The 20,320-nt window shown below is 37.6% G+C and overlaps 1 protein-coding gene across 4 annotated transcripts in view; it reads right to left on the reverse strand.

Annotated features, from left to right (window-relative positions):
• The window catches only part of cep128 (centrosomal protein 128kDa), a 120,759-nt gene that overhangs the window by 58,730 nt on the left and 41,709 nt on the right, over nt 1-20,320 (reverse strand). For 3 of the 4 annotated variants that reach the window (XM_031890960.1, XM_031890961.1, XM_012969281.3), the window contains exon 20: nt 19,366-19,558. In XM_031890960.1, the coding sequence (XP_031746820.1) occupies nt 19,366-19,558 (193 nt within the window). Of the gene's footprint in view, nt 1-17,969; nt 18,174-19,365; nt 19,559-20,320 lie in introns of those variants that run through there. The other variant, XM_031890962.1, reaches the window with a different exon arrangement.

Here is a 20,320-nt window from a genome sequence, read left to right on the forward strand (position 1 = left end):
TGTAATCATATAACAAAACTACATTATACATATCTAATATTGTGGGTAATTTAAACCCCAACAGTTCAACAAAATTTGGTCTGAAACGCTACTAATTGTTTGGCAACTTGCACTGTGCATAAGTTCCTAAGAGTTGTTAGATGAATTTAGAAGGAATCGCCTTGCGTGTCTCCAGTTTTCTCCCATGTTCCTGAAAAACTGGTCAAATTAAGCCACAAAACACCCTTTACAAAATAATGAAACAAAAATGACTGAAACATGAATTTCATTTTGCATATCAATCTGTACTGTTTCTGCAATAATTAGACAACCTTATTTTCTTATCCCACATATAAGAGGAGACATTAACAGAATAAGACATACAACATAAGTCTCTGTTACTTATGGAGTTTGTGAATTCAAGTTTGTTTTTCTAAATCGAATAAACTTGCATATCGAATGCTCACTTATTTATTAATGAGGAACATTTGTTTGATTAAAAAAAAATAAAAATTTTTGAATACCTCGAATTTTCGAGTTTACAAATTCTAAAAATACAAACTGAAAATATGGATTGACTTTGCCTAGAACCACATTCAAGGTTTTGGGTACTTTGCAGGTAATAAATATCAAACATTCAAGCTTTTTTTAGCCACAAAGTTAATTTAAGTTTTTTTTAATACAATAAAACTCGAAATGTGAAAAAAAATCTCAAATTCTAATAAATCATCTCTTTAGGGGCACATTTGCCAAAGTACGATTGAGTCTGAATACAAAAAATTTGTATTGGTTTGTACTGTGTGTATTTTCTGCAACTTTTTTGTACTTTGCGTGACTTTTTGTACTTTGTGACAAAATTTGTGCGACAAAGTCGTGTTGTCGCACCGAGTATGAAAGTTTCGGATTCATTCAAGCTTCGGTATCGTTACTTTCCTTGGGCCAGGTTGGAGCTGCAGAGTGCCATTGAGTCCTATGGGAGGCTTCCAAAATCATGCACAGAAGGATCAAAGTCAGAAAGGTTTTCCCACCGTTTACAATCGTTCGATAAGAACATTTTGTGACTTTTGGATCGCCAATACGATATTATCATGACTTTTCCGATTCTTTCGTAAGCATTTTTGTGATATTTGCGATCATCAGAAATTATCATATCTAATCCAAATTTTTCCCATTTCGGGATATGCAAACATATCTTACATTTCCAGAAGTTCATTTTCCTTCCACTGCTATGTGGCTCTTAGAAAACACATCTTTGAGATCAAGGGCCCTTCTTGCTGTCATCATGAACGATAACAACAATTACAATACCTTCCAATCTTTCAGCTCAATACCTCATATTATCCCATAACTGTCTATGCTCCGTGATAAATCTTATCACCTTATTATATTACTTTGTTGGATTTCATATTCCATACAGTATTTTATAATTAATATATGCTAATATATCCAGCAAACTGACCACTAATAGCAATCATTCTATATAGTGCCAGGAAACATCAAATGTGGTGCAGGTGGCAAAACTAGAGATGATGTCAAGATATTCCTGGAGTGCTGCCTAACATATCTACATTTTAAATATAACCCCAAAAATCTGTAAAAATATTCTGCAATGTGTGAGTGTTTTAAGCAAGAACATGCTTTGCCATTGTGTACTGAACTACTAAATACTCACCATGTCCACAAAATGACATGCAGAATGCTTTTTTATCCTTAAATTGCATAAACTGTGCTGGCTAAACATCGTTGCTCTTTTAAACAAGAAAATGGGAGGTTTAGGGTGATTAATGTTATCACTATTTATTTTGTTTAGAGTTTTCCCTGATCACAGCCACATATGTTCTACACATGCCCTTTACCTGCATTAAAAAGAATCACTAATTCCTAGGTCTATTCATAGGCTGATTTCAGGCCTTTTGCCAAATGAGTTTCTGATCCAGGCCGTGTTTTATGGTGAAAATTAGTTGAGGAGTTCTAATAATGAGTAATAATGAACTGCCTTTAACATTGTGGAAGGTATCAAGGGGTTAGTTTATTCATTAAACCACAAATTTTTGCTAATTAAAACACGATTGGAAAAAATTCGATCATTTCTGATGTGCGAAAACTCTTTTCTTGGTCGTATGAAAATGTCGAAATTGCTATCCGAAAGTCATGAAATGGTCGTATCCGAACGATAGTAAACGGTGGGAAAACCTTTCTGGCTTTGATACTTCAATGCATGATTTTGGAAGCCTTCCATAGGACTCAATGGCACTCTACAGCTCCAACCTGGTCGAAACAAGTTAACGAAAACCACAAAAAAGACATACTATTTTAATGATATTATCGTGGTCATAAACCAAAAACCAAAAAAAAACGTGGTTTAATGAATGGGCCCATGGGTGTTTTGAAGTGGGCCAGTAAATGCACATTGCCTAAAATCTGCCCTATGAGCAATTGGCCTGAAACTGTACACAGCTATGGTTCTGTGTATTTTTCTGGCCTGTGGTATCAAATGCTGGGAAGGGTCTAATGATTTCAAAGTGCATCTAGATGCAGGCTGATACCTTTGCCATCCAATCCATATAACCATAGCTTGTTTGCACTGGCTGACTGGACTGTGCAGGAGGTAGGGTGGAGATGTAGTGGAGTTTCAGTCCAGTGTGATACATTTTATCTGCAAAGCAAAACACCTTGTGCTTGTTATAGGAAGGTTTCTGACCCCATTACCACAATGACAATATAGTCTACTGTATCTATCAGATCCCCCATGTTTCTTTATGAGGGGGCTGCCATATTTGTGCATTACCATAAGAAGCTATAACCGACAGGCTGGGAAGGGACAGTCAGGTTGTCAAAACAGTCAGGTTTAGGAAATTCATGTAACAATTACTTACAAATGCAAACCTGTAGGTGAAAAATGGTCAACAAAACCTTTATGTACATTAATATTTTAAAAAGTAGTTTTTTGTGTGTTTGTATAACTTTAAACATTTAAATGATTTAAATATAGAAGTCAGCTCTAATTCAACCAAGACAGAGCGCACTTACAAAGAGCGCACTTACAAAGAACTTTACATACAAATTTTTAATTAAAGTAAATTGGAAAGTTGATTATAAATTGGAAAGTTGCTTTCATTGACAACACTGTATGTTTGGGTTTACATTGTATTTAAAAGTACTCCCAACACTTACTGTGCCCGGTCTGTCCATCCACTTCTGCAATACTTCACATCAACCCCTTTCTATCAAATATCTTTTAAGTAAATATTATTCTTTTGATTTTGTCCATATTGTAGAGCAGGGGGGGTTGAAATCACTGCCCTACAGAGGTTGTGAAGTACACTCACTTCTATACCAAAAAGAGATATTGAAGAATATTTCCAGATGAGTAAAATGGTCTTGGATGGTACTTTAGATATTAGTGTGTTGCCTGCAGCCCAAAATCATTTTGACAAAGCAATATAACCCTTTGGGTGCAGTGTTTAGGTTGTAACACTGTATTTGGGGAGATTTCCGGGAGATTAGTCGCCCGCAACAAGGGAGATTTGTTGCGGGCAACTAATCTTCCTGTGTGCCAGAGCCCTTACTGTACCTGTGTCTCATGCTATGCCTCCCCACCTCAATATCTATCAGTTCGGCCAGACATGGATTTGAAATCAGTAGTGTGCCATACAACAGGAATATAATCTGTTTATTCAGATATGGTAGGCAAAAGGGACTCCACAGGCATGTTATAATGTGGCAAATGCAAGAGGTCTGAATGGGAGCCATAACCGCCATAAAATATATAAATGGCACAGAAGATAGATGAGTGACAGCATCCATTTCTGTAGAATGTAGATTTAGAATAAGTCATTTAAATTAGCACAATCCCTAACATAATGGCCATTGTTTTCTATGCCATTAAAAAAGCAGAAATAAACGAGAGCCCAGTGAATGAGAAAGATATTTCCAGTGCAGCAGAGTGAATGATACTGAATTTGATAAACCTAGCTAGAGGATGCAAGCTGATCTGAGCTACAACTCTCAGTGTAAGCACTCTGGCTATTTGGAATGCTACAGAAAGTATAGATCAGATCACTCAAATACTCCTGACTTATGTATTGATCCTTACAGCAGAAAAGAGGTGTTATGATTGTTTATATAAATTTTATTTAGCCTTAAAACTTAAAACATCTAAATGAAATGTGGCTACATTAAGTTTAATTTTACTAATATCACATTGATTTATGTATTGCATGAATTCATCTAATTATTATTGTACAATCTGGGCATACATGTTAATGGACAAACTGATCAGTGCAGAAGAACAGCTTCCTCCTACTTCAGTTGGTCAATGACCCAATATACAAGACTAGAGGGCAATTAACCAAGCACATACTCCAATCTGAGCATTTTTGATACCACAGACCGATAGTAAAGCACTTCTAAAATGAATAACCTGGCTGTAGTTCTGCATCCTATGGTAATTAAGATATTAATATATGTGTGTGATATTCTGTACACTATAAAAGACTGAGCAGATTCACATGCATGTTAACATTTATTAAACTGGGAACACTTTATCTTGCTAAGACAAATATAATATCTAAACAGTAGTTAAGCGGTATGTGTGCAGAATAATGAATGAACATGTCCTAGTCATATTTCAGCAACAAACTACCTGCAGCTCTTGTATGCCACATTTGTTTCATTCTTTAAAAAGGACTGGGTTTAATAGCAGGCACACCAACCTTCAGCTTTCTCATGGTCATTCAGGCATAAAATGCAGCTGATGGATTATCCTGGGCGTCACCATGTGGTCTATTGTTTACAAGTCACTGGCCCCCTTATTGCATTATCTATACAGCTATCGGAATGCCTGGCCATGCAGAAATTATTCTGAAAATTATTCACACATATCAAAACTGACAGATGATTCTGATTGTGCGCCTTCCTGCAGAGTGCACACACCTTACTCTCATAAAGTCAGGTATAGTTTAAACTAGGGAATCTTTAAGGATTTCTAAGTCAATTTTAGCATATTTTTTAGAACACTATTCTCACTTAAGAGAACAACATTCTATTTAGAGGGTGTTCAACTCCTCTGAATCCTTTATTCCAGATGCAAAGTGGGCATTAGTACAATTGGTAAATGGGACTTACAGTCCAGTAAAAATGCAGCTTAATCTGCACCACTTTTAGAAAATGATTTGTTTATCTAAAACTACAGGCACAAGTATAGGATGTGTTAGATAGAAACCTGTTATCCAGAAAGCTCCAAATTATGGGAAAACCATCCCCCATAAAGTAAAATTTAAGCAAATAATTTGAAGGGTGAGGGCATACTGAGCATTGACTCCACTATGCTCAGTCTGGGCTTTTTCTTTTTGCAGGCAGAGAGAAGCGGATCCACGCCCTTCCCCAGCTTGAATGATCCGCACTTAAAAGTACAGCTTCCGCTCATGTGCAGACACACTCAGCGGAGATCTCCTGAAAATGCTAAAGCAGGGGGACCCGACTACAGACCTGCTATCCATTCTGGATAACAGGTCCTATAATTGTTGTGTGCATGTGTTTGTTCAGAGAATAAATGCAGAAAGATGCTATAAGAATAGATCAATTTTCAGTTTCCATTGGTAGATGGGAGGAAAGGACTATGATCTTGAGAAAAATATGTACTATCACCCCATTTTCTCACTCCTATTACATGTTTAGGCAAATGTGACAATAATACACATTTAAAATGTTGACTAAAGAATATCAACTGAATAAAATGTTGGTGCTGCATTTATGAGCTAGTTTTAATTAATTAACACTTGTAGAGGATTTTTAAAAATCTTTTTCAGGGGGTATAGAATAAAAGAACAGGAGGGGAAGAACATAGGTTTGATGATATAAAGAAAGGAATATTTTTCCACAGTAAAATCATAAGCTTACATATTTGTTATATACTAAAAGCAGCAAACCTTATCCCTTTGAGCAGTCACACAAACACACATACACCTCTGAATAATACTAATTTTAATAGCAAAATAACAAATTGAACAACTAAAGGTCATGCACCCACTATGACTTGCATAAAGGAACTGCAGGGAGCAAGGCAGGACACATAGGCAATACCAGGCCAGCCTTAAGATGTAATTTTTCCAAGTTTACACATTTTGCATTTCCGTCCCCAGCTTTCTAAGATGGGATGCTTCTGGGGGATTTGGTTCAATGAGTCATTTCAGTAACCACAGCTCTCCCCAGAACAGAACAAATTAACATCTTCCTTACTAGAGAAGAAACAAATATAATCAAGCAATGTACAGCTAGCCCTCTAGGCATTAAATGGTTCAGCTTTAAAGCCATCTTAAACTAGAGGGATCAGATGTACTTATAATGCTTAATGTAAAACAGACATGCCCTGGCTGCCCTGGCATCAATGCCTCTGGGGTATGCCCTTCCCAAAATCTAAACAGTCCAGAAAAAGCAGCTGGGACCAAAATGCTACTCATTACTGCAATGGAAAACAGAATAGGAGGGTGCACAGAGGAGGAATGTGAGAAAAAAAAAACTGTTTGCAATGAAAACTAAATGAGAATCATCACTAATGAGTTTAAGAATTTCTAAATTAACCAGCTGGGAGGTGGAAAGAGGTCTAATTGTTCTTTGTTATGAATATATGTTATAATGCCTGAGGGACAGGATTTGGAATAGTTATCTCCTTCATACCTCATAACTCTGTCTGCTTTACAAATATAATATGGGTAGTCACTGGAGAATGAGAACACAGCATAATAAATGAGGTTGCCCCCTCAGTCCCCTCTGTCTGCAGGATACTGCAGGAAAGAAGGGGAGAACAAGGTAACTGCTTTTCATATGAATTGCAGGCCATAGAAGGCCTCTATGCTTAATAAAGGCCTAAAGAACTTCACTGTATGGCATGATCTATGTCACAAAAGACATTTCTGAAAAGAAAAATGACCTTTGTGGCATATGAAAAGTTTTAAACATGTGGCCTCCCCTGACATCTTGGAGCCTGGGAAATGTTTAAATTAGGTAGGGCGATGAACAATAGAAGTGGAGTTCTGTTAAGGGCTAGTTTTTTTTACCCGATTATAGTGAAACTTGCAGGGATTAAAAGTGTATTGGGAGAAAATCCTGCTTGGAATTTTAGATATCAAGACTATTCTGTAATGTAACCTGTGTTTCAGGAGTAAGTCTGATGGAATGAGAACAAACTGCTGGCAAAAGAAAAATATCAAACATTCATTGATCTAAACAAGTTCTGAAACAGTAAACCAGGAGTGTGTACATTTACAACCCAAAACAAAAGGGTTACGGCAAATGTCTTACTGAAACTATGCTCCTCTTCCTATCTTATAAGGTGCTAAATCATGTGCACAAAGTCAAGTGGGCAGTGCCATCATTCTAAAGAAGGTTTAGAGTTGCAGACTGACTGATGATTTCAATATATGTTAACTGCATTTGAACCACTCCTGATCCTCACAAGCAGTAAGAGAAGTCGTCAGTACTATGCTTTCTATAAATCGTAAAACATCTGCTCAACAGTGACAAACTACCATATGGTCACAGCCATTATACCAGCAAAAATAACCTGTGTGTGGAACAGTTGTGAATCAATATAGTTAATAAAATGTACAGATTAAAGAGATATTGACACTAGGAAGTAAACCTTTTTTTTTTTACATTATAACACTGTCTTTGCATACTTATAATTTTGCCTTAAAAATATTTGCCCAATGCTTTTACATTACCTGCCTGATCACCCATGTTCCTCTGAGGGGGCTGCCATGTTTGTGCAGCTGAAGTCCATTAGCATTAGAAGCTATAACGGACAGGCTGAGCAGGGACAGTCAGGTTTAGGAACTTCACATAACACTAAAAAAAATTAACATGACCCACAGGTAACTTTTAATGAACTTTCATTTTGAAGAATAGTTTTATAGTGTCAGTATCACTACCCTGCAACTGCAATGTTTCATAGATCCCACCTTTAACGTTTTGTTTTAACATTCACTTAACCTAGACCCACTATATTTTAAATTTGCCCATATTTGCAATTTTTCTTGTGGAGCTTTTGGGGTCAGTTTATTTATAATCTTAGGGTTCACTCAACACAATCGACATACATACATGCTCATTTGACAGGAATAAAGCGCACGCATAAGGACTGACAGGAACATTGTAAAAAAATGTTTGTCTTTTGTTTTAAAAAAATTCAGCATTTAAATAATTTTTGTTAGCATTAGTTATATATAAAAACACAGTGTTTAGCTTATCAGGTGCCAAGTGGCACAGTAGTTCCTTTAAAGGACATGTAAAGCCTACATTTGCCTACAATGTATATCAGTTGGGCACATCTCCCCCCACCCAAATGGCATCATCTGTACTGCATATATCCCCTCCGTTTGCCAGCACCATCACATGTTCCTAAAGCAAATAGCAGCTTTCACCTGGTGGCCATTTTTCCTCTGATACATAATTGGATACATTTAAATCTGCAAACAGCATTCACACACACAGACCCTTATTCAGCATACATTTAATCAAGAATACAGGCTCACACAGGCACAACTGTCTGATAAAAGTTCTGCTTTGTTTGAGCACTGTAACAGTAAAGCTGAACTCAGCAGAAAAAAAACTGAAGCAGACAGCTAGAGCTGAGTTTCTATGGGAACCAACAATGCCATCTCTTCACTGGCTGCTAGACTGGGGGGCGTGTTTAGAAATCTGAGCTTATAACAACTGAGCATGCCCACAAGCCAACAGCCAAAGCAAATTCCTGAGGGAGGGGGCCGAGTGGGTTACAGGAGGAGAAACAAATCTAAGTGATTAAGGCAGGGGTGGGCAAACTACGGCCCGCGGGCCACATCCGGCCCGTCAGCCCTTTCAATCCGGCCCACCGTCTCCGGCCCCCTTAAAAGTATGATGGGCCCTGATTGGTTGCACCCCGTGTGTGCGCACAGCGTCAGCACGCACGGGGCGCAACCATATAAAAGAATGCACTGGGGAGCCGGGGAACAGAAGGACGGGACGGAGGAAGCAGCGGGTCGCTGGAGGAGGGAGCCGCAGGTCATGGAGGATGCTGGGGGGGAGCTGAGAGGCCCCATAATTTTTGATGGCAGCCCGGGCGTAACGCTGTCCCGGCCCGTCCAAAAAGATTGCCCACCCCTGGATTAAGGGAATGCTGCAGCCTTACTATTAACCTCTGGACAACCGGTGTGGCAGGTATTGAAAGATTTCAAAAAGGCTGTTCACTGATTAAATGTGTGTGTGTGTGGGGTTTACATGTCCTTTAAACTAAATAAAGATGTCATTATCACACCCTTAGCTCCATTTATTAGTCTACTCTTCTCGGTATAAAGGCAAATGTAGCTACAGGACCTTTAATTTTAAAAAAAGTAAAGTATTCCATAAAACTATTCATAAGAAGATGCTGTATTAGCTATCCTTAGAAGGAACAGATGCACCAGATTCATGAATCAGTGTAAGCGAATATTTGGAATTCTTTAAAGATTCATATTCTGTCAAACTGAATATGAACCATTAGCTTAGAATTCGACAGCTTAAAGGAATTTGGTCATGATTTTTATGGTGTATTTTTTATTTCTTCATTACACTGTTTACATTGAAAATACAGGTATGGGACCCATTATCCAGAATCCTCGGGACCTAGGGTTTTTCGGAAAAGGGGTCTTTCCGTAATTTGGATCTCCTACCTTAAATCTGCTAAAAAATGATTTAAACACAAATTAAACCCAATAGGATGGTTTTAATTCTATCTTAGTTGTTTCTCCTACTTAAAGGAACAGTAACACCAAAAAATGAAAGTGTATAAAAGTAAGTAAAATATAATGTGCTGCTGCCCTGCACTGGTAAAAGTTATGTGTTTACTTCAGAAAGTCTACTATAATTTATATAAATAAGCTGCTATGTAGCCATGGAGGCAGCCATTCAAAGGAAAAAAGGCACAGGCACTTAGCAGATAACAGATAAAACACTATTCTACAGAACTTATCTGTTATCTGCTATGTAACCTGTGCCTTTTCTCCTTTTTTCCAACTTGAATGGCTGCCCCCGTGGCTACACAGCAGCTTATTATATAAATTATAGTAGTGTTACTGTAGCAAACACACCAGTTTTACCAGTGCAGGGCAACAGTGCATTATATTTTTATTACTTTAAAGCTCTTTCATTTTTTGGTGTTATTGTTCCTTTAATATACTGTCAATACAACCCAAGTCACATAATAGCATCATTTCACACTTGCAGCATGGCAGTAAAGAGAGACTGATGTTTATTAGAGCAAAAGTCCCATGGCTGAGGCACCTTGGAAATAAACAATATGTCTAGTCCCATGTCAAATTTCAAAATTAAATATAAAAAGATCTGTTTGCTCTTTTTAATGTTTAACTCTTCTCCAGCAGAATTCGTTGCAGAATTTTGCTAGAGCAGTGCTACTAACAGATACATTTTTTGTGAAAACAGGTTCTTATGACAGCATCTCTTTAAAGGAGAAGGAAAGGCTAAGTCACTTGGGGGTGCCAAAATGTTAGGCACCCCCAAGTGACTTAAATCGCTTACCTTTTACCCCGGGCTGGTGCCCCTGTTAGGAGAGAACAGCACCAGCTCGGGGTAGCTGCAGCGCTTCCTCCTTCCGGCTTCACTTGCGCGCGCATGCGCAGTAGTAAACTGTAACTTAAACTATAAAGTCGACTTTTCACTCTACTGCGCATGTGATTGTCCGGGGAATTTGCGGCAGAACGAAGCAGGTAGGTGGAAGCGCTACAGGTACCCCGGGCTGGTGCTGTTTTCTCCTAACAGGGGCACCAGCCCGGGGTACAAGGTAATTTAAAGTCACTTGGGGGTGCCTAACATTTTGGCACCCCCAAGTGACTTAGTATTTCCTTGTCCTTTAAATCATCTATCATGTGGATAAATGGACAGATTGTGTTTACAGATGCTGTTTGTGATTTGTGTGTAAATTATAAGCATAAATTATGGACCATCTTTAGTTTGGTATTAGTTTCAGTTTTGGCATTTTTTCCTTGTCTTGTTGACACTCTCCGTTGAGGGTGAATATCATGTAATGTTCCTATACTTAAAAATGTAATCCTTCAAAAAGTTTAAGGCTAATGTAAAAATTCCACAGGTGGAGTAAACTCACACAGAGTGAGTTTCTTCCAGAAAGACAAAAGGTATGCATTTTTTAAATCGGTTAAATGCAGTTCTGCTTAGATTAGCTGTTTCTCCGATTGTGTTTCTGTGCAGGTGGAGAAGCAGCCCCATATGACATTAGCCTATGGAAAGAGACCTACAGAAAATAAAATCCCAGTAAAACCAGAAAATATTCTTATTGTAACAATGGTCTTACAACTTCTATGTGCTCACAACACTTCTGAAAAAGAGTATTATTCCCATATACTATACAGAAGCTCAAACAACAAGGGAAAAACACCTGATGTTTCTTTTTTGTTTAACCTAAAAGGTGAGAAAGAGTGTCATCAGCTAATGAAATTGAAGATACAACAAATGAAAATTATACTATTCTTAGCTAAAGCAAAGGTCAGCATTATGGAATGAGCCATTTTGAATATAAATCATTCTGGCTCATAAAGCAATCTTCCCTTCTTGGCTAATGTTTTTTTATGGAAGGCAAAGCTGGTTTAAATAAATAATGAGTCAAAGGAAACAGAACACAAATCAATTATCAGAGCATAAACATTCTCTGGAAATGACCTGTATCAGTATCAGCTAAAGCGCAGATATAAAAATACCTCATAATGTGAGAAGGATCAAAGGTGAATTGTCCATGCAAAAAGCTAAAGGTTTTGGATTAATGTAAGGCTTGGGATAAACAACACAATAGAAAACAGGACACAAACAGTAGCAGGGCATACCCATTATTCTATATAGTAAGAGATACAGGAATATTAATATTCATATTTTAGCAGTCATCTAAAGATACTGTATTTAGTAATGTTTTAGGTTAGAGCTAACCTAATCTAAAAATATACAATACATATGTCAGGCGTATTCCTAAAATAGCCATAATACCGTAATAAATTCCTAATATACTATATTTAGTACAAGGAAATCCCTATGCTGCACATAATTTGAGACTATTAGAGGAGAATGAAAGGCATAATGGCATTTTACTGCCAACAGATTAGCCACAAAAGTGCAAGCTAGAATGCTATATTTATTCTGGAGAAAACAGCCCTAGAAGCTCCCTCTGTTTGCTTAAGATAGCATCTGCCATTTTAGCTTGGTCTCAGTAGCTTCAGTGCTGCAGCTCTGGCTGCTGGTAGCTAAAATTACAAAGCATAGTATGGGGTGGGAGCAAATTCATATGGGAGGGGGAGCAGGGTGGAGGAGAGGGAGCGAGGAGCAAACCGAGCAAACTCTGCAGTGCTCTGAAGGATTTTTTTTAAGAGCAGGAAGTCTGATACCAAATAACGTGTTAGAAGAAGAAAAAAAATCCTGTGTTTCTTTTGATAGAGGACTCAGTGCAGCTTTTCTGTGAGTGCTTGTGGCTGTATTTACATAGACCGATAAAGCTTACTTAGTTTTAATCTTTCCTTCTCCTTTAATTTGGTAAGTGTCCATGTGTATTGTATCTTTGAAGTACTCCATTACCAACTATGTTTGTTTGGTTGTGCTACCAATGCCAAAAGGCCATGCCAAAGTCTGCATTTTTTTTTTTTTTTTTTAAGCCTTCATAACACCAAACAGAGTGTATGGGGAGTGAACAAAAGTTATTGGCAAACAGCCTAAAAAATGGAGGCTTAGGCAAAAATATAATTGAATCTGTAAAAAAAAAAAAAAAAGTCACCCTTTAGATACCCACTGTGTGTGCTGAATATTAGCACAAAGAATTTAAACTACAAACTCATCAAGATGTGACTATTCATAAAAGTAACTGGCAGCCAGAAAGCACAATGGTCAGAACTGCTGTCTTGCAGCACTGGGGTCATAGGTTTGATTTCCGCCAGGGAACTATCTGCTGAGTTTGTATGTTCTCCCCATGATTGCATGGGTTTTCTCCTACAACATACAAAAGTTTAATTGGCACCAGATTAAAAAAATAAATAAAAATTGGAGAATGTGTTAATGTAAAAGAGACCAATAATGCATACTATGCTCTGTAAAGAGCTACAGAATATAAATAAAGGACAATGCAAAATATGACCGATATGGGGCTGGTAAAAACGAATCTTACACAAACCCCAAGTCTTAGGTTCAAAACCAAGCTGCAGCCTTTCAGACAAAGAATATAAAAGGGAAAAAAACATGGGGCGCAGCTGAGACAGCTGTAGGACTTGGCTATAGTCATATAAAACTAATGTTTTGAACTGTATGTTTATGAAGAACAATGAAGAGATCCCAGATGTTCTTCTGGCTGCTCTCCCCTGTACTCTTATCTCACCCTGACAGCCCTCCCTTTAATAACTTTCCTCTACACTGAGATACCATGCAGCTGGTGCATAACCACTGTAATCTGGAACTTAGTCACAGAATTCCTTCTTGCTTATGGAATATCCAATAACACTTTGCAAGCATCCAATCTTGCAATTTCCAATAGCTTCCTTAGAGGATTGTCTCCTGTTCCATTGTTCAAGATATTTTTCACCATTTCCAGAACTTCTCCCCCCAGTATACTTTATCCCACATGTATTAGATGTTGCACTGAATGACGCATGCCTTGCTGTTCCCACATTTAGAAAGATGTAAATGCATGAATGGACTGACGTGCTACAAGTTCCTCATGGCATCACTTCACCAGTGAGTGTCAGTGTGCAGTCTACAGAAAGTGATAGGTTAAGCAGAAACTCTTCCAAACCCAGAGCATCAACATTTCTAGAATCTGCAGTGACATAAAAAGGAAGGCATTCAAACCTTTGCTAAAGACAACCGTCAGCTCTGACATCAGGTTTGCAGCTGAGACACAATAGCTCTATCCACCCTGCTGTGTTTGGCATTCAGCTCAAGTGATGTCACTTTACAAAGACTTGTCAGCAGGCAGTGTGTCCATAAAGCTGAGCCATACAAATTCAAACTGCAGAAATCCGCATTAAATGGGTCTCAATCTAGACTTATGTACAGATTAATCATTTTTCTATATCTACTACACGGATCTTCCAACATGTTCGGACTGTAAAATGGGATAGATGTCTACCTTCTAATATAAGCGTGGCAAAGTGAGAAAGACATCACAGGCTTTTTTAGTTACATAAAGCCAGGAGTAAGTGTTAGATCATACACAGTATGATATAGTTATACGTGGACATGAAAAGATTATTCCAAGAGAATAACAGCAGGCACTCACAGATCCTAGCCTTTGATTAAGTGCCGCCAGCATAAAACACATAAGGCTATGCTGTATCCTACATATACTTAAAATAAAGTTTACTTTACCATACCATATGTGATTGTGGGATCTGTGAATGCCTGCTGTTATTGTCTTACTGCCTCTTCATACTGTAGGTTTGGGGTATGTGCACCAAGCCCCCACATTGCTACTGGTGAGATTTTGACTGTGTCCTTATAACTATCATTTTTTGCTTGTCCTTAAAGGAATTCTGTCCAGAAAAACATGTTTTTACAAAACACAATAGTTTATAGCGCTTCAGAAACCTGAAATTCTCTACATGCCCTCGGTCATGTGACTTGAGCTCTGATAAATTTCAGTCACACTTTACTGCTGAGCTCCAAGTGGGAGTGATATCACCCCTCCTCTCTTTCCCCCCAGCTGCCGATCAGTAGAACAACAAGAAGGTAGCAAGATAACAGCTCCCTGACACCTATATTGCTAAAAATGCTCCCTTACAGCTACCTAGTGGTAGATACCCACTGGGAAAGGACCATATCCAAGGATTAATGCAGTCCGTGCCCAATGGACCCTGAAACCAGCCTGATAGATATCTAAGATCCAACCTGATATCTTTCATGGAGGCCAAGGTTTTGGCCTCTTACATGGCTCAGTAAACACCCTATTTCAACAGGACTTATATCAGGTTGGATGTTAGATATCTATCAGACTTAAGAAGAAAATACCTTATAACCACGTTTTCCTTTCCAAATCTGTGATACCATATTATGTTTTTGCACTTCATCTCAACATGCAAATAACAGCCAATAACCTCACTTCTTGAACAGTACTGCCTTCAAAAATCTATCACAATGCACTGTATTAAGGGTCTCAAAAGTTCCAAAAGCCAATGTTATTAAGATTGTTATTGTTTTTTCAGGCCAAATAATATCTCACCTTGAGTAAAGTTTTGGGCCGCAGTTCTTAAAAATGATTATAGTGATAATAATAAGAGCTGCAAACAGTGCAGAGAAGTGCAACTAAACCTGGTAAAAGGAATGGAAAATATAAACTATTAGGAAAGGCTGGAGGTAATTTTTCTGGAAAAGTTGCAAAGGGACATGACTACTCTTTAGACGTACATTAGAGGACATAATAGATAGATAGCGGGGGAATTTTATCACACAAAATCAAAGAACCAAAGCCCACTCCTATAGGCATCCTGAACAGAACTTTAATATGAAGCAGCAAAAATGTTGCAAAAAGTCCAAAATAGCTGCACTCACTTTGAAAATAGCAAATACCTGTGTAAACATTGCAAATTAATCTCACAGGATTTTGAAAAAATGTAGTGCTTTTATTTTGAACACCTAAAATACCAATGTGTCAGTCTCCATTTGAGAGCTTTGAGATCGAAACCTGGATGTTTAAAATAAATGCACTTCTATACTTATTTTAAAATCCAGTGAGTGCCTTTCTTCAACTCAATAAATTCTATCTGCATTTGCTTCTGGGATAATAGCTTTCAGTGCACGTCATTCATGCAGTTCGCAGGAAAGTCAGCTATAAAACTGTTGACATTATTTATATAGAAAAATTATCTTGCTTATCTCTGAAGGGACAAAAGCAATAGGTTACAGAAAAGAAAATTTTTATTATACTATGAGAATTAACAGGGCTAAGTAAAAAGCCATATTTCAGAGGAATAAAAGGTATGAAGTAAGGAATACAGTTCTGAGGAGATGAACGTTTGCAGCAGAAAGCCCTAATTTATAGACAGGGTAATAGGCGCAATAAGATATGGTGTAGACTCATACAGTTTAGTGGAGGTAAGCTTGGTCAGCACAGTTGAGTTTTTACAGTACAGCATTGCTGAATGGGAAATATTGCCAATTAGGGCATCATAGAACAGGAGCTTCCTCTGTTGGCCAGAGAGTATAACTGCAACAGCAAAGTAACAAAAATCAGCTTCTAACTAACAAACCAGTCTGTGCACCGAGATATAATGCCAATGGCCACAGGGTGATTGTCAGCGATTTACCATCCATTGATTTCAGCTAAGTGAGCAAGTGGTCAGGAAAACACAGGGAAATTCCCCTTTTTGGATTGTATAGTAATGGCCTGGACCCTTCTGGTGCATATGCTGTACAGCGCTGCGTACATAAGTAGTGCTTTATAAATAAAGATATACATACATACATATGCTGGTCAGACAATTATCTAAAATCAATCAGTTGTGCATTTGCAAGTTATAATTTCCTGACCCACAAGTACACTGAAAAAGTCCAGTAGATCTTTCAAGTCAATGGAGAGTCTATTTGCAGTGGGAAGGAGAATGCTGACAATTACCCAGTGTGTCGCAGAATGTACAATTCTGTAGAAGATTTAGGTTGTACCAGCTTTAAGTAAACTCTACAAGCATAGCTTAATATGTAAACAGGGGTTTCCTTCTGTGTATATAGTCTATACACATCAGTGTTCAGAGTGCTAAAGTTATTTCAACATATTCTCTATTAAATTACTTGAGCATTGTACAGTTGTTACTGGTTGGGCCAGGAAAATAATGATAAAGGGACATGCACAAATAAAAAGCTAGGTGAAACCTCATTAACAAGAGCTTCCTTTTAGGGGGTAGTTTGAAGTAAGTCAGTACTTTGCTAGAGGAGAAGACCAGCAGAGCAATATGAACATAGCTAGTAACTCAAAGTTCATGAGCCGTAAAACGATTGAAAATGGTATTTACAGAAACCTAGTGTGCTGGAAACAAAATGCAATTAGCAGGGCTGTGAGACTTGGGCCTCCTGCTGTAAGACACCCACCATGTTATGATCTGAGCCTCTGCTAAGGGTTGATGAAAAGTCACAGCAATAGCTGACTGGGCACATTCCACCCTTCTCAAATGTGGGTGCAAAAACACCCACATTTGTTGCATTATATTTCAGCACAGGGGGCATTATCTACAAATTTGCGATTTAATATATATATATATATATATATATATATATATATATATATATATACACACACATATACACAGTAGAATGGATCTGTGCGCATGAAATTTCTGGCATTACCATATTTGAAAAAAACAGACAAAATGAAACACTGCCAGACAATATGGAAAAGTTCAGATTGTGTTTATGCATCTTTTTTTACATGAGTCCAACTGAATGAGCTCAAGCCAAAAAGGGGTAGTTTTTCCTCAAAGGGAATTATAGGGGGTATAAGGGCGTAGTTTTCCCTCAAAGGGAATCCTGCATTAAAATCCGTTTTTCAAAAACGTATATTTAAGTTTAAATTTTCACATGGTGCTACCCATATTCCCCCCACCTCCCCCAACAGAGAGGCTCATGAGTAAAGGTCAGTGGAGCAAAGACAGAAAAAGGTCTGCAGCTTTAATAGGTTGGTAAAGAAGTCTCTTGGGTTCACTGTGTACTTAACCACAGTATGTCTCCTTTAAACAAAATTCATATAAACAGAGCAACATCAAGGATATGTAAATTTATTTCAGGTGAGATAAGCTACACATTACTTTGGGACAAAGCAATTTAACTTGTTCAGTAGATCATAATTGTGTTGTAAAATTCGACATCATTTAAAAAATAATTGCTGTGTGGGATGTCTCCTTTACAGTTAAGATGGACAATTGATCTACATGGCTATATCCCAAGATCTTTAGTACTCTTACAATAAGAGAGAGACTATTTGGTTAGCTAAAAGGAAATCCCGTTTTTAATTAAGCATGAGACAAAGCACACAACCAGAGCAGCTGCATTGTCTTGTTGGAAGAAACTGAGAGGAGACGCCATTTTAGGCCAATGGCCAACAAGTGGTTTGGGAATTTCATTTCTTCCATGCCTTTTTATGGTAAGAATGCAACATCAAAATGCCTGAAATCTCCATCAACTGCTGCCTATGGAAGTCATAAAAAACAGCTTGAACGCATGACATTTAAGCAACTTTCATCATAAAGCATGTGCCAATATTTTCATCTGACTCCCATAAACAGATAAGGCATAAATCTAAACACTGCTGTAATTGTTTCTACAGCCCTATTGAAGGTAAAGCACTTTTTCACTATTCATCAGAACCACCCACAGATTTATTGTACAGACCCATTGCAAAGTGCAAACTAATGTCCATATTATAGATGTAGCAGTTCAGCACCTCCGGATTTGTGCAACCTGGAGAAGCAATAACATCAAGGATTACAGTATACTAGCCTGTGTCATTTGTGCAATGGCTACAGGTAATAGCTATCGGTAAATCTGGACAGTTGGTGGCACTGTTATGAAATTCTGTCTTACTATGGCACCAACATCTTGTGCTAATTGCTGAATAAAATTACCAGAAAATCATATCCTTGACCTCAAAGTTCTCTTGCCTGATAAACATGCCATGTTATGGGTCAAGAAGACTTGGTACAGTTGTGCTAGTATAACATACCAAGAAGGAATGACCAATGTCAGATATTCAAACTTAAGAAACAGTGAATATAAAAATCAAGATATACAAGAAACACAAATGATCAAATACATATTTTTTGCAAGGAAAAATAAAACTGCATTTGAGTTGTCTGAGTTTTTGAACTGCTTTTTGAATAAATGTTGGACTACAGTATAAAAAAAGAAAAAGGCGAACAAATATACCATGCATTGCCAGGCAATGTCACATAAAAAACAGCATACTTATCAAGCTGTGTATTGATTTCCAGTGATCATGTAACTCTGTTTAAAAATCTGGTTTAAAGGAAGCCATGTAAAAAAAAAAAATGCTATGTAAAAAATACAACGTTCATCCCTCGTAGGTTTGTATAGAATGACTTCCAATGGAATTTACATGCTGCTTGAAGGTGAGGTAAGGTGTGAATTGTTGTATAATAGCATAATATAGTATACAGTATAATAGCATCAAATGCATCGAGCTGATGGCATAAAATAAACACACACCTTGATAAATTTGTCTTTTATTTCACACAGCTTTTTGCACCATTTTTTGTTGTTAATCATTTTACATAGTAAGATAAACAAGGCCCTGTATGTACGTACTGCAGCAGTGGTCATTTATTGGCTGAGACATTTCTGGAAGAAACCTATAGTACTCACCCTTCTTTTCTTGGTCAGTCTCCTCCAGCTTCTGCTTTTGTTCTGTGACCTGCTGGCACAGAGCCTCAAGCTCTGATTCTCTTTTCTGCCTTTGTTCCTTTAGTTGTCCCTGGCTGTGCTGGAGCTGACAATGAATTTTTCTGTTTTGTTCCTCTCGTTCCTTCACCTCCTCACACAGCCACTGCAGTTTAGTCTAAAGGAGAGCATACAATTCAGTAATGTTTCTGTGCCCTTTAAGGTTTTAGCTAACTGCCCTCCCAGTATGTGAAATGCAGTACAGCACAGTGACTCTTCACTAACATGTATATTACAAAAGATGGTCCTGTATTAAGGGTTTCGGTTATTAAAGTAAAGATAATTTTAGAAATATAAAAATAGGTTTAAAGATATAGTTATGATTATAAATACATGCATAGGGTAGAAAATTCATGGTGATGATGTCACTCTACTTCCTGTATTTCAAAGCAATAGTCCAATCTAGCTTGATGGCAGGGATCTTGTATTTATTTGCATGTATAGAGCATATGTCAGAACCAAGAGTGCAGAGAATGTAAACAGCTAGACAGATAAGGCTTTTGATATTAATTGCATTTACAAATAAAATTTGTTACCATGTATTGAAAAGTTGTTTCAAATTACATTTTATATAACATGCTAAAAATTGTTTTTGGGTGGAGCACCCCTTTAATCGATGGACAACTTCAAGAACACTTTCTGTAAAAAGCCTCCCTGCCTGTATGTTTACTCAGAAATTTACAACTCTGCTATACAAAATTACAAATAACACATATAGGTAAAGATTTGGAAAAAGAGCATTGGATGGTAGGGAAAATACAATATGAGGCAAAGATGTTTTGTCCCCCCAATATGCAGCAGGCTAACAATGTAAATTAAAACTCATTTACTGGCTAATCATTCATTTACAATACACCGAGACTGCTGTGTGGCAAAGACC

Source organism: Xenopus tropicalis, chromosome 8 (assembly GCF_000004195.4).
Source record: "Xenopus tropicalis strain Nigerian chromosome 8, UCB_Xtro_10.0, whole genome shotgun sequence".
Classification (NCBI taxonomy): domain Eukaryota; kingdom Metazoa; phylum Chordata; class Amphibia; order Anura; family Pipidae; genus Xenopus; species Xenopus tropicalis.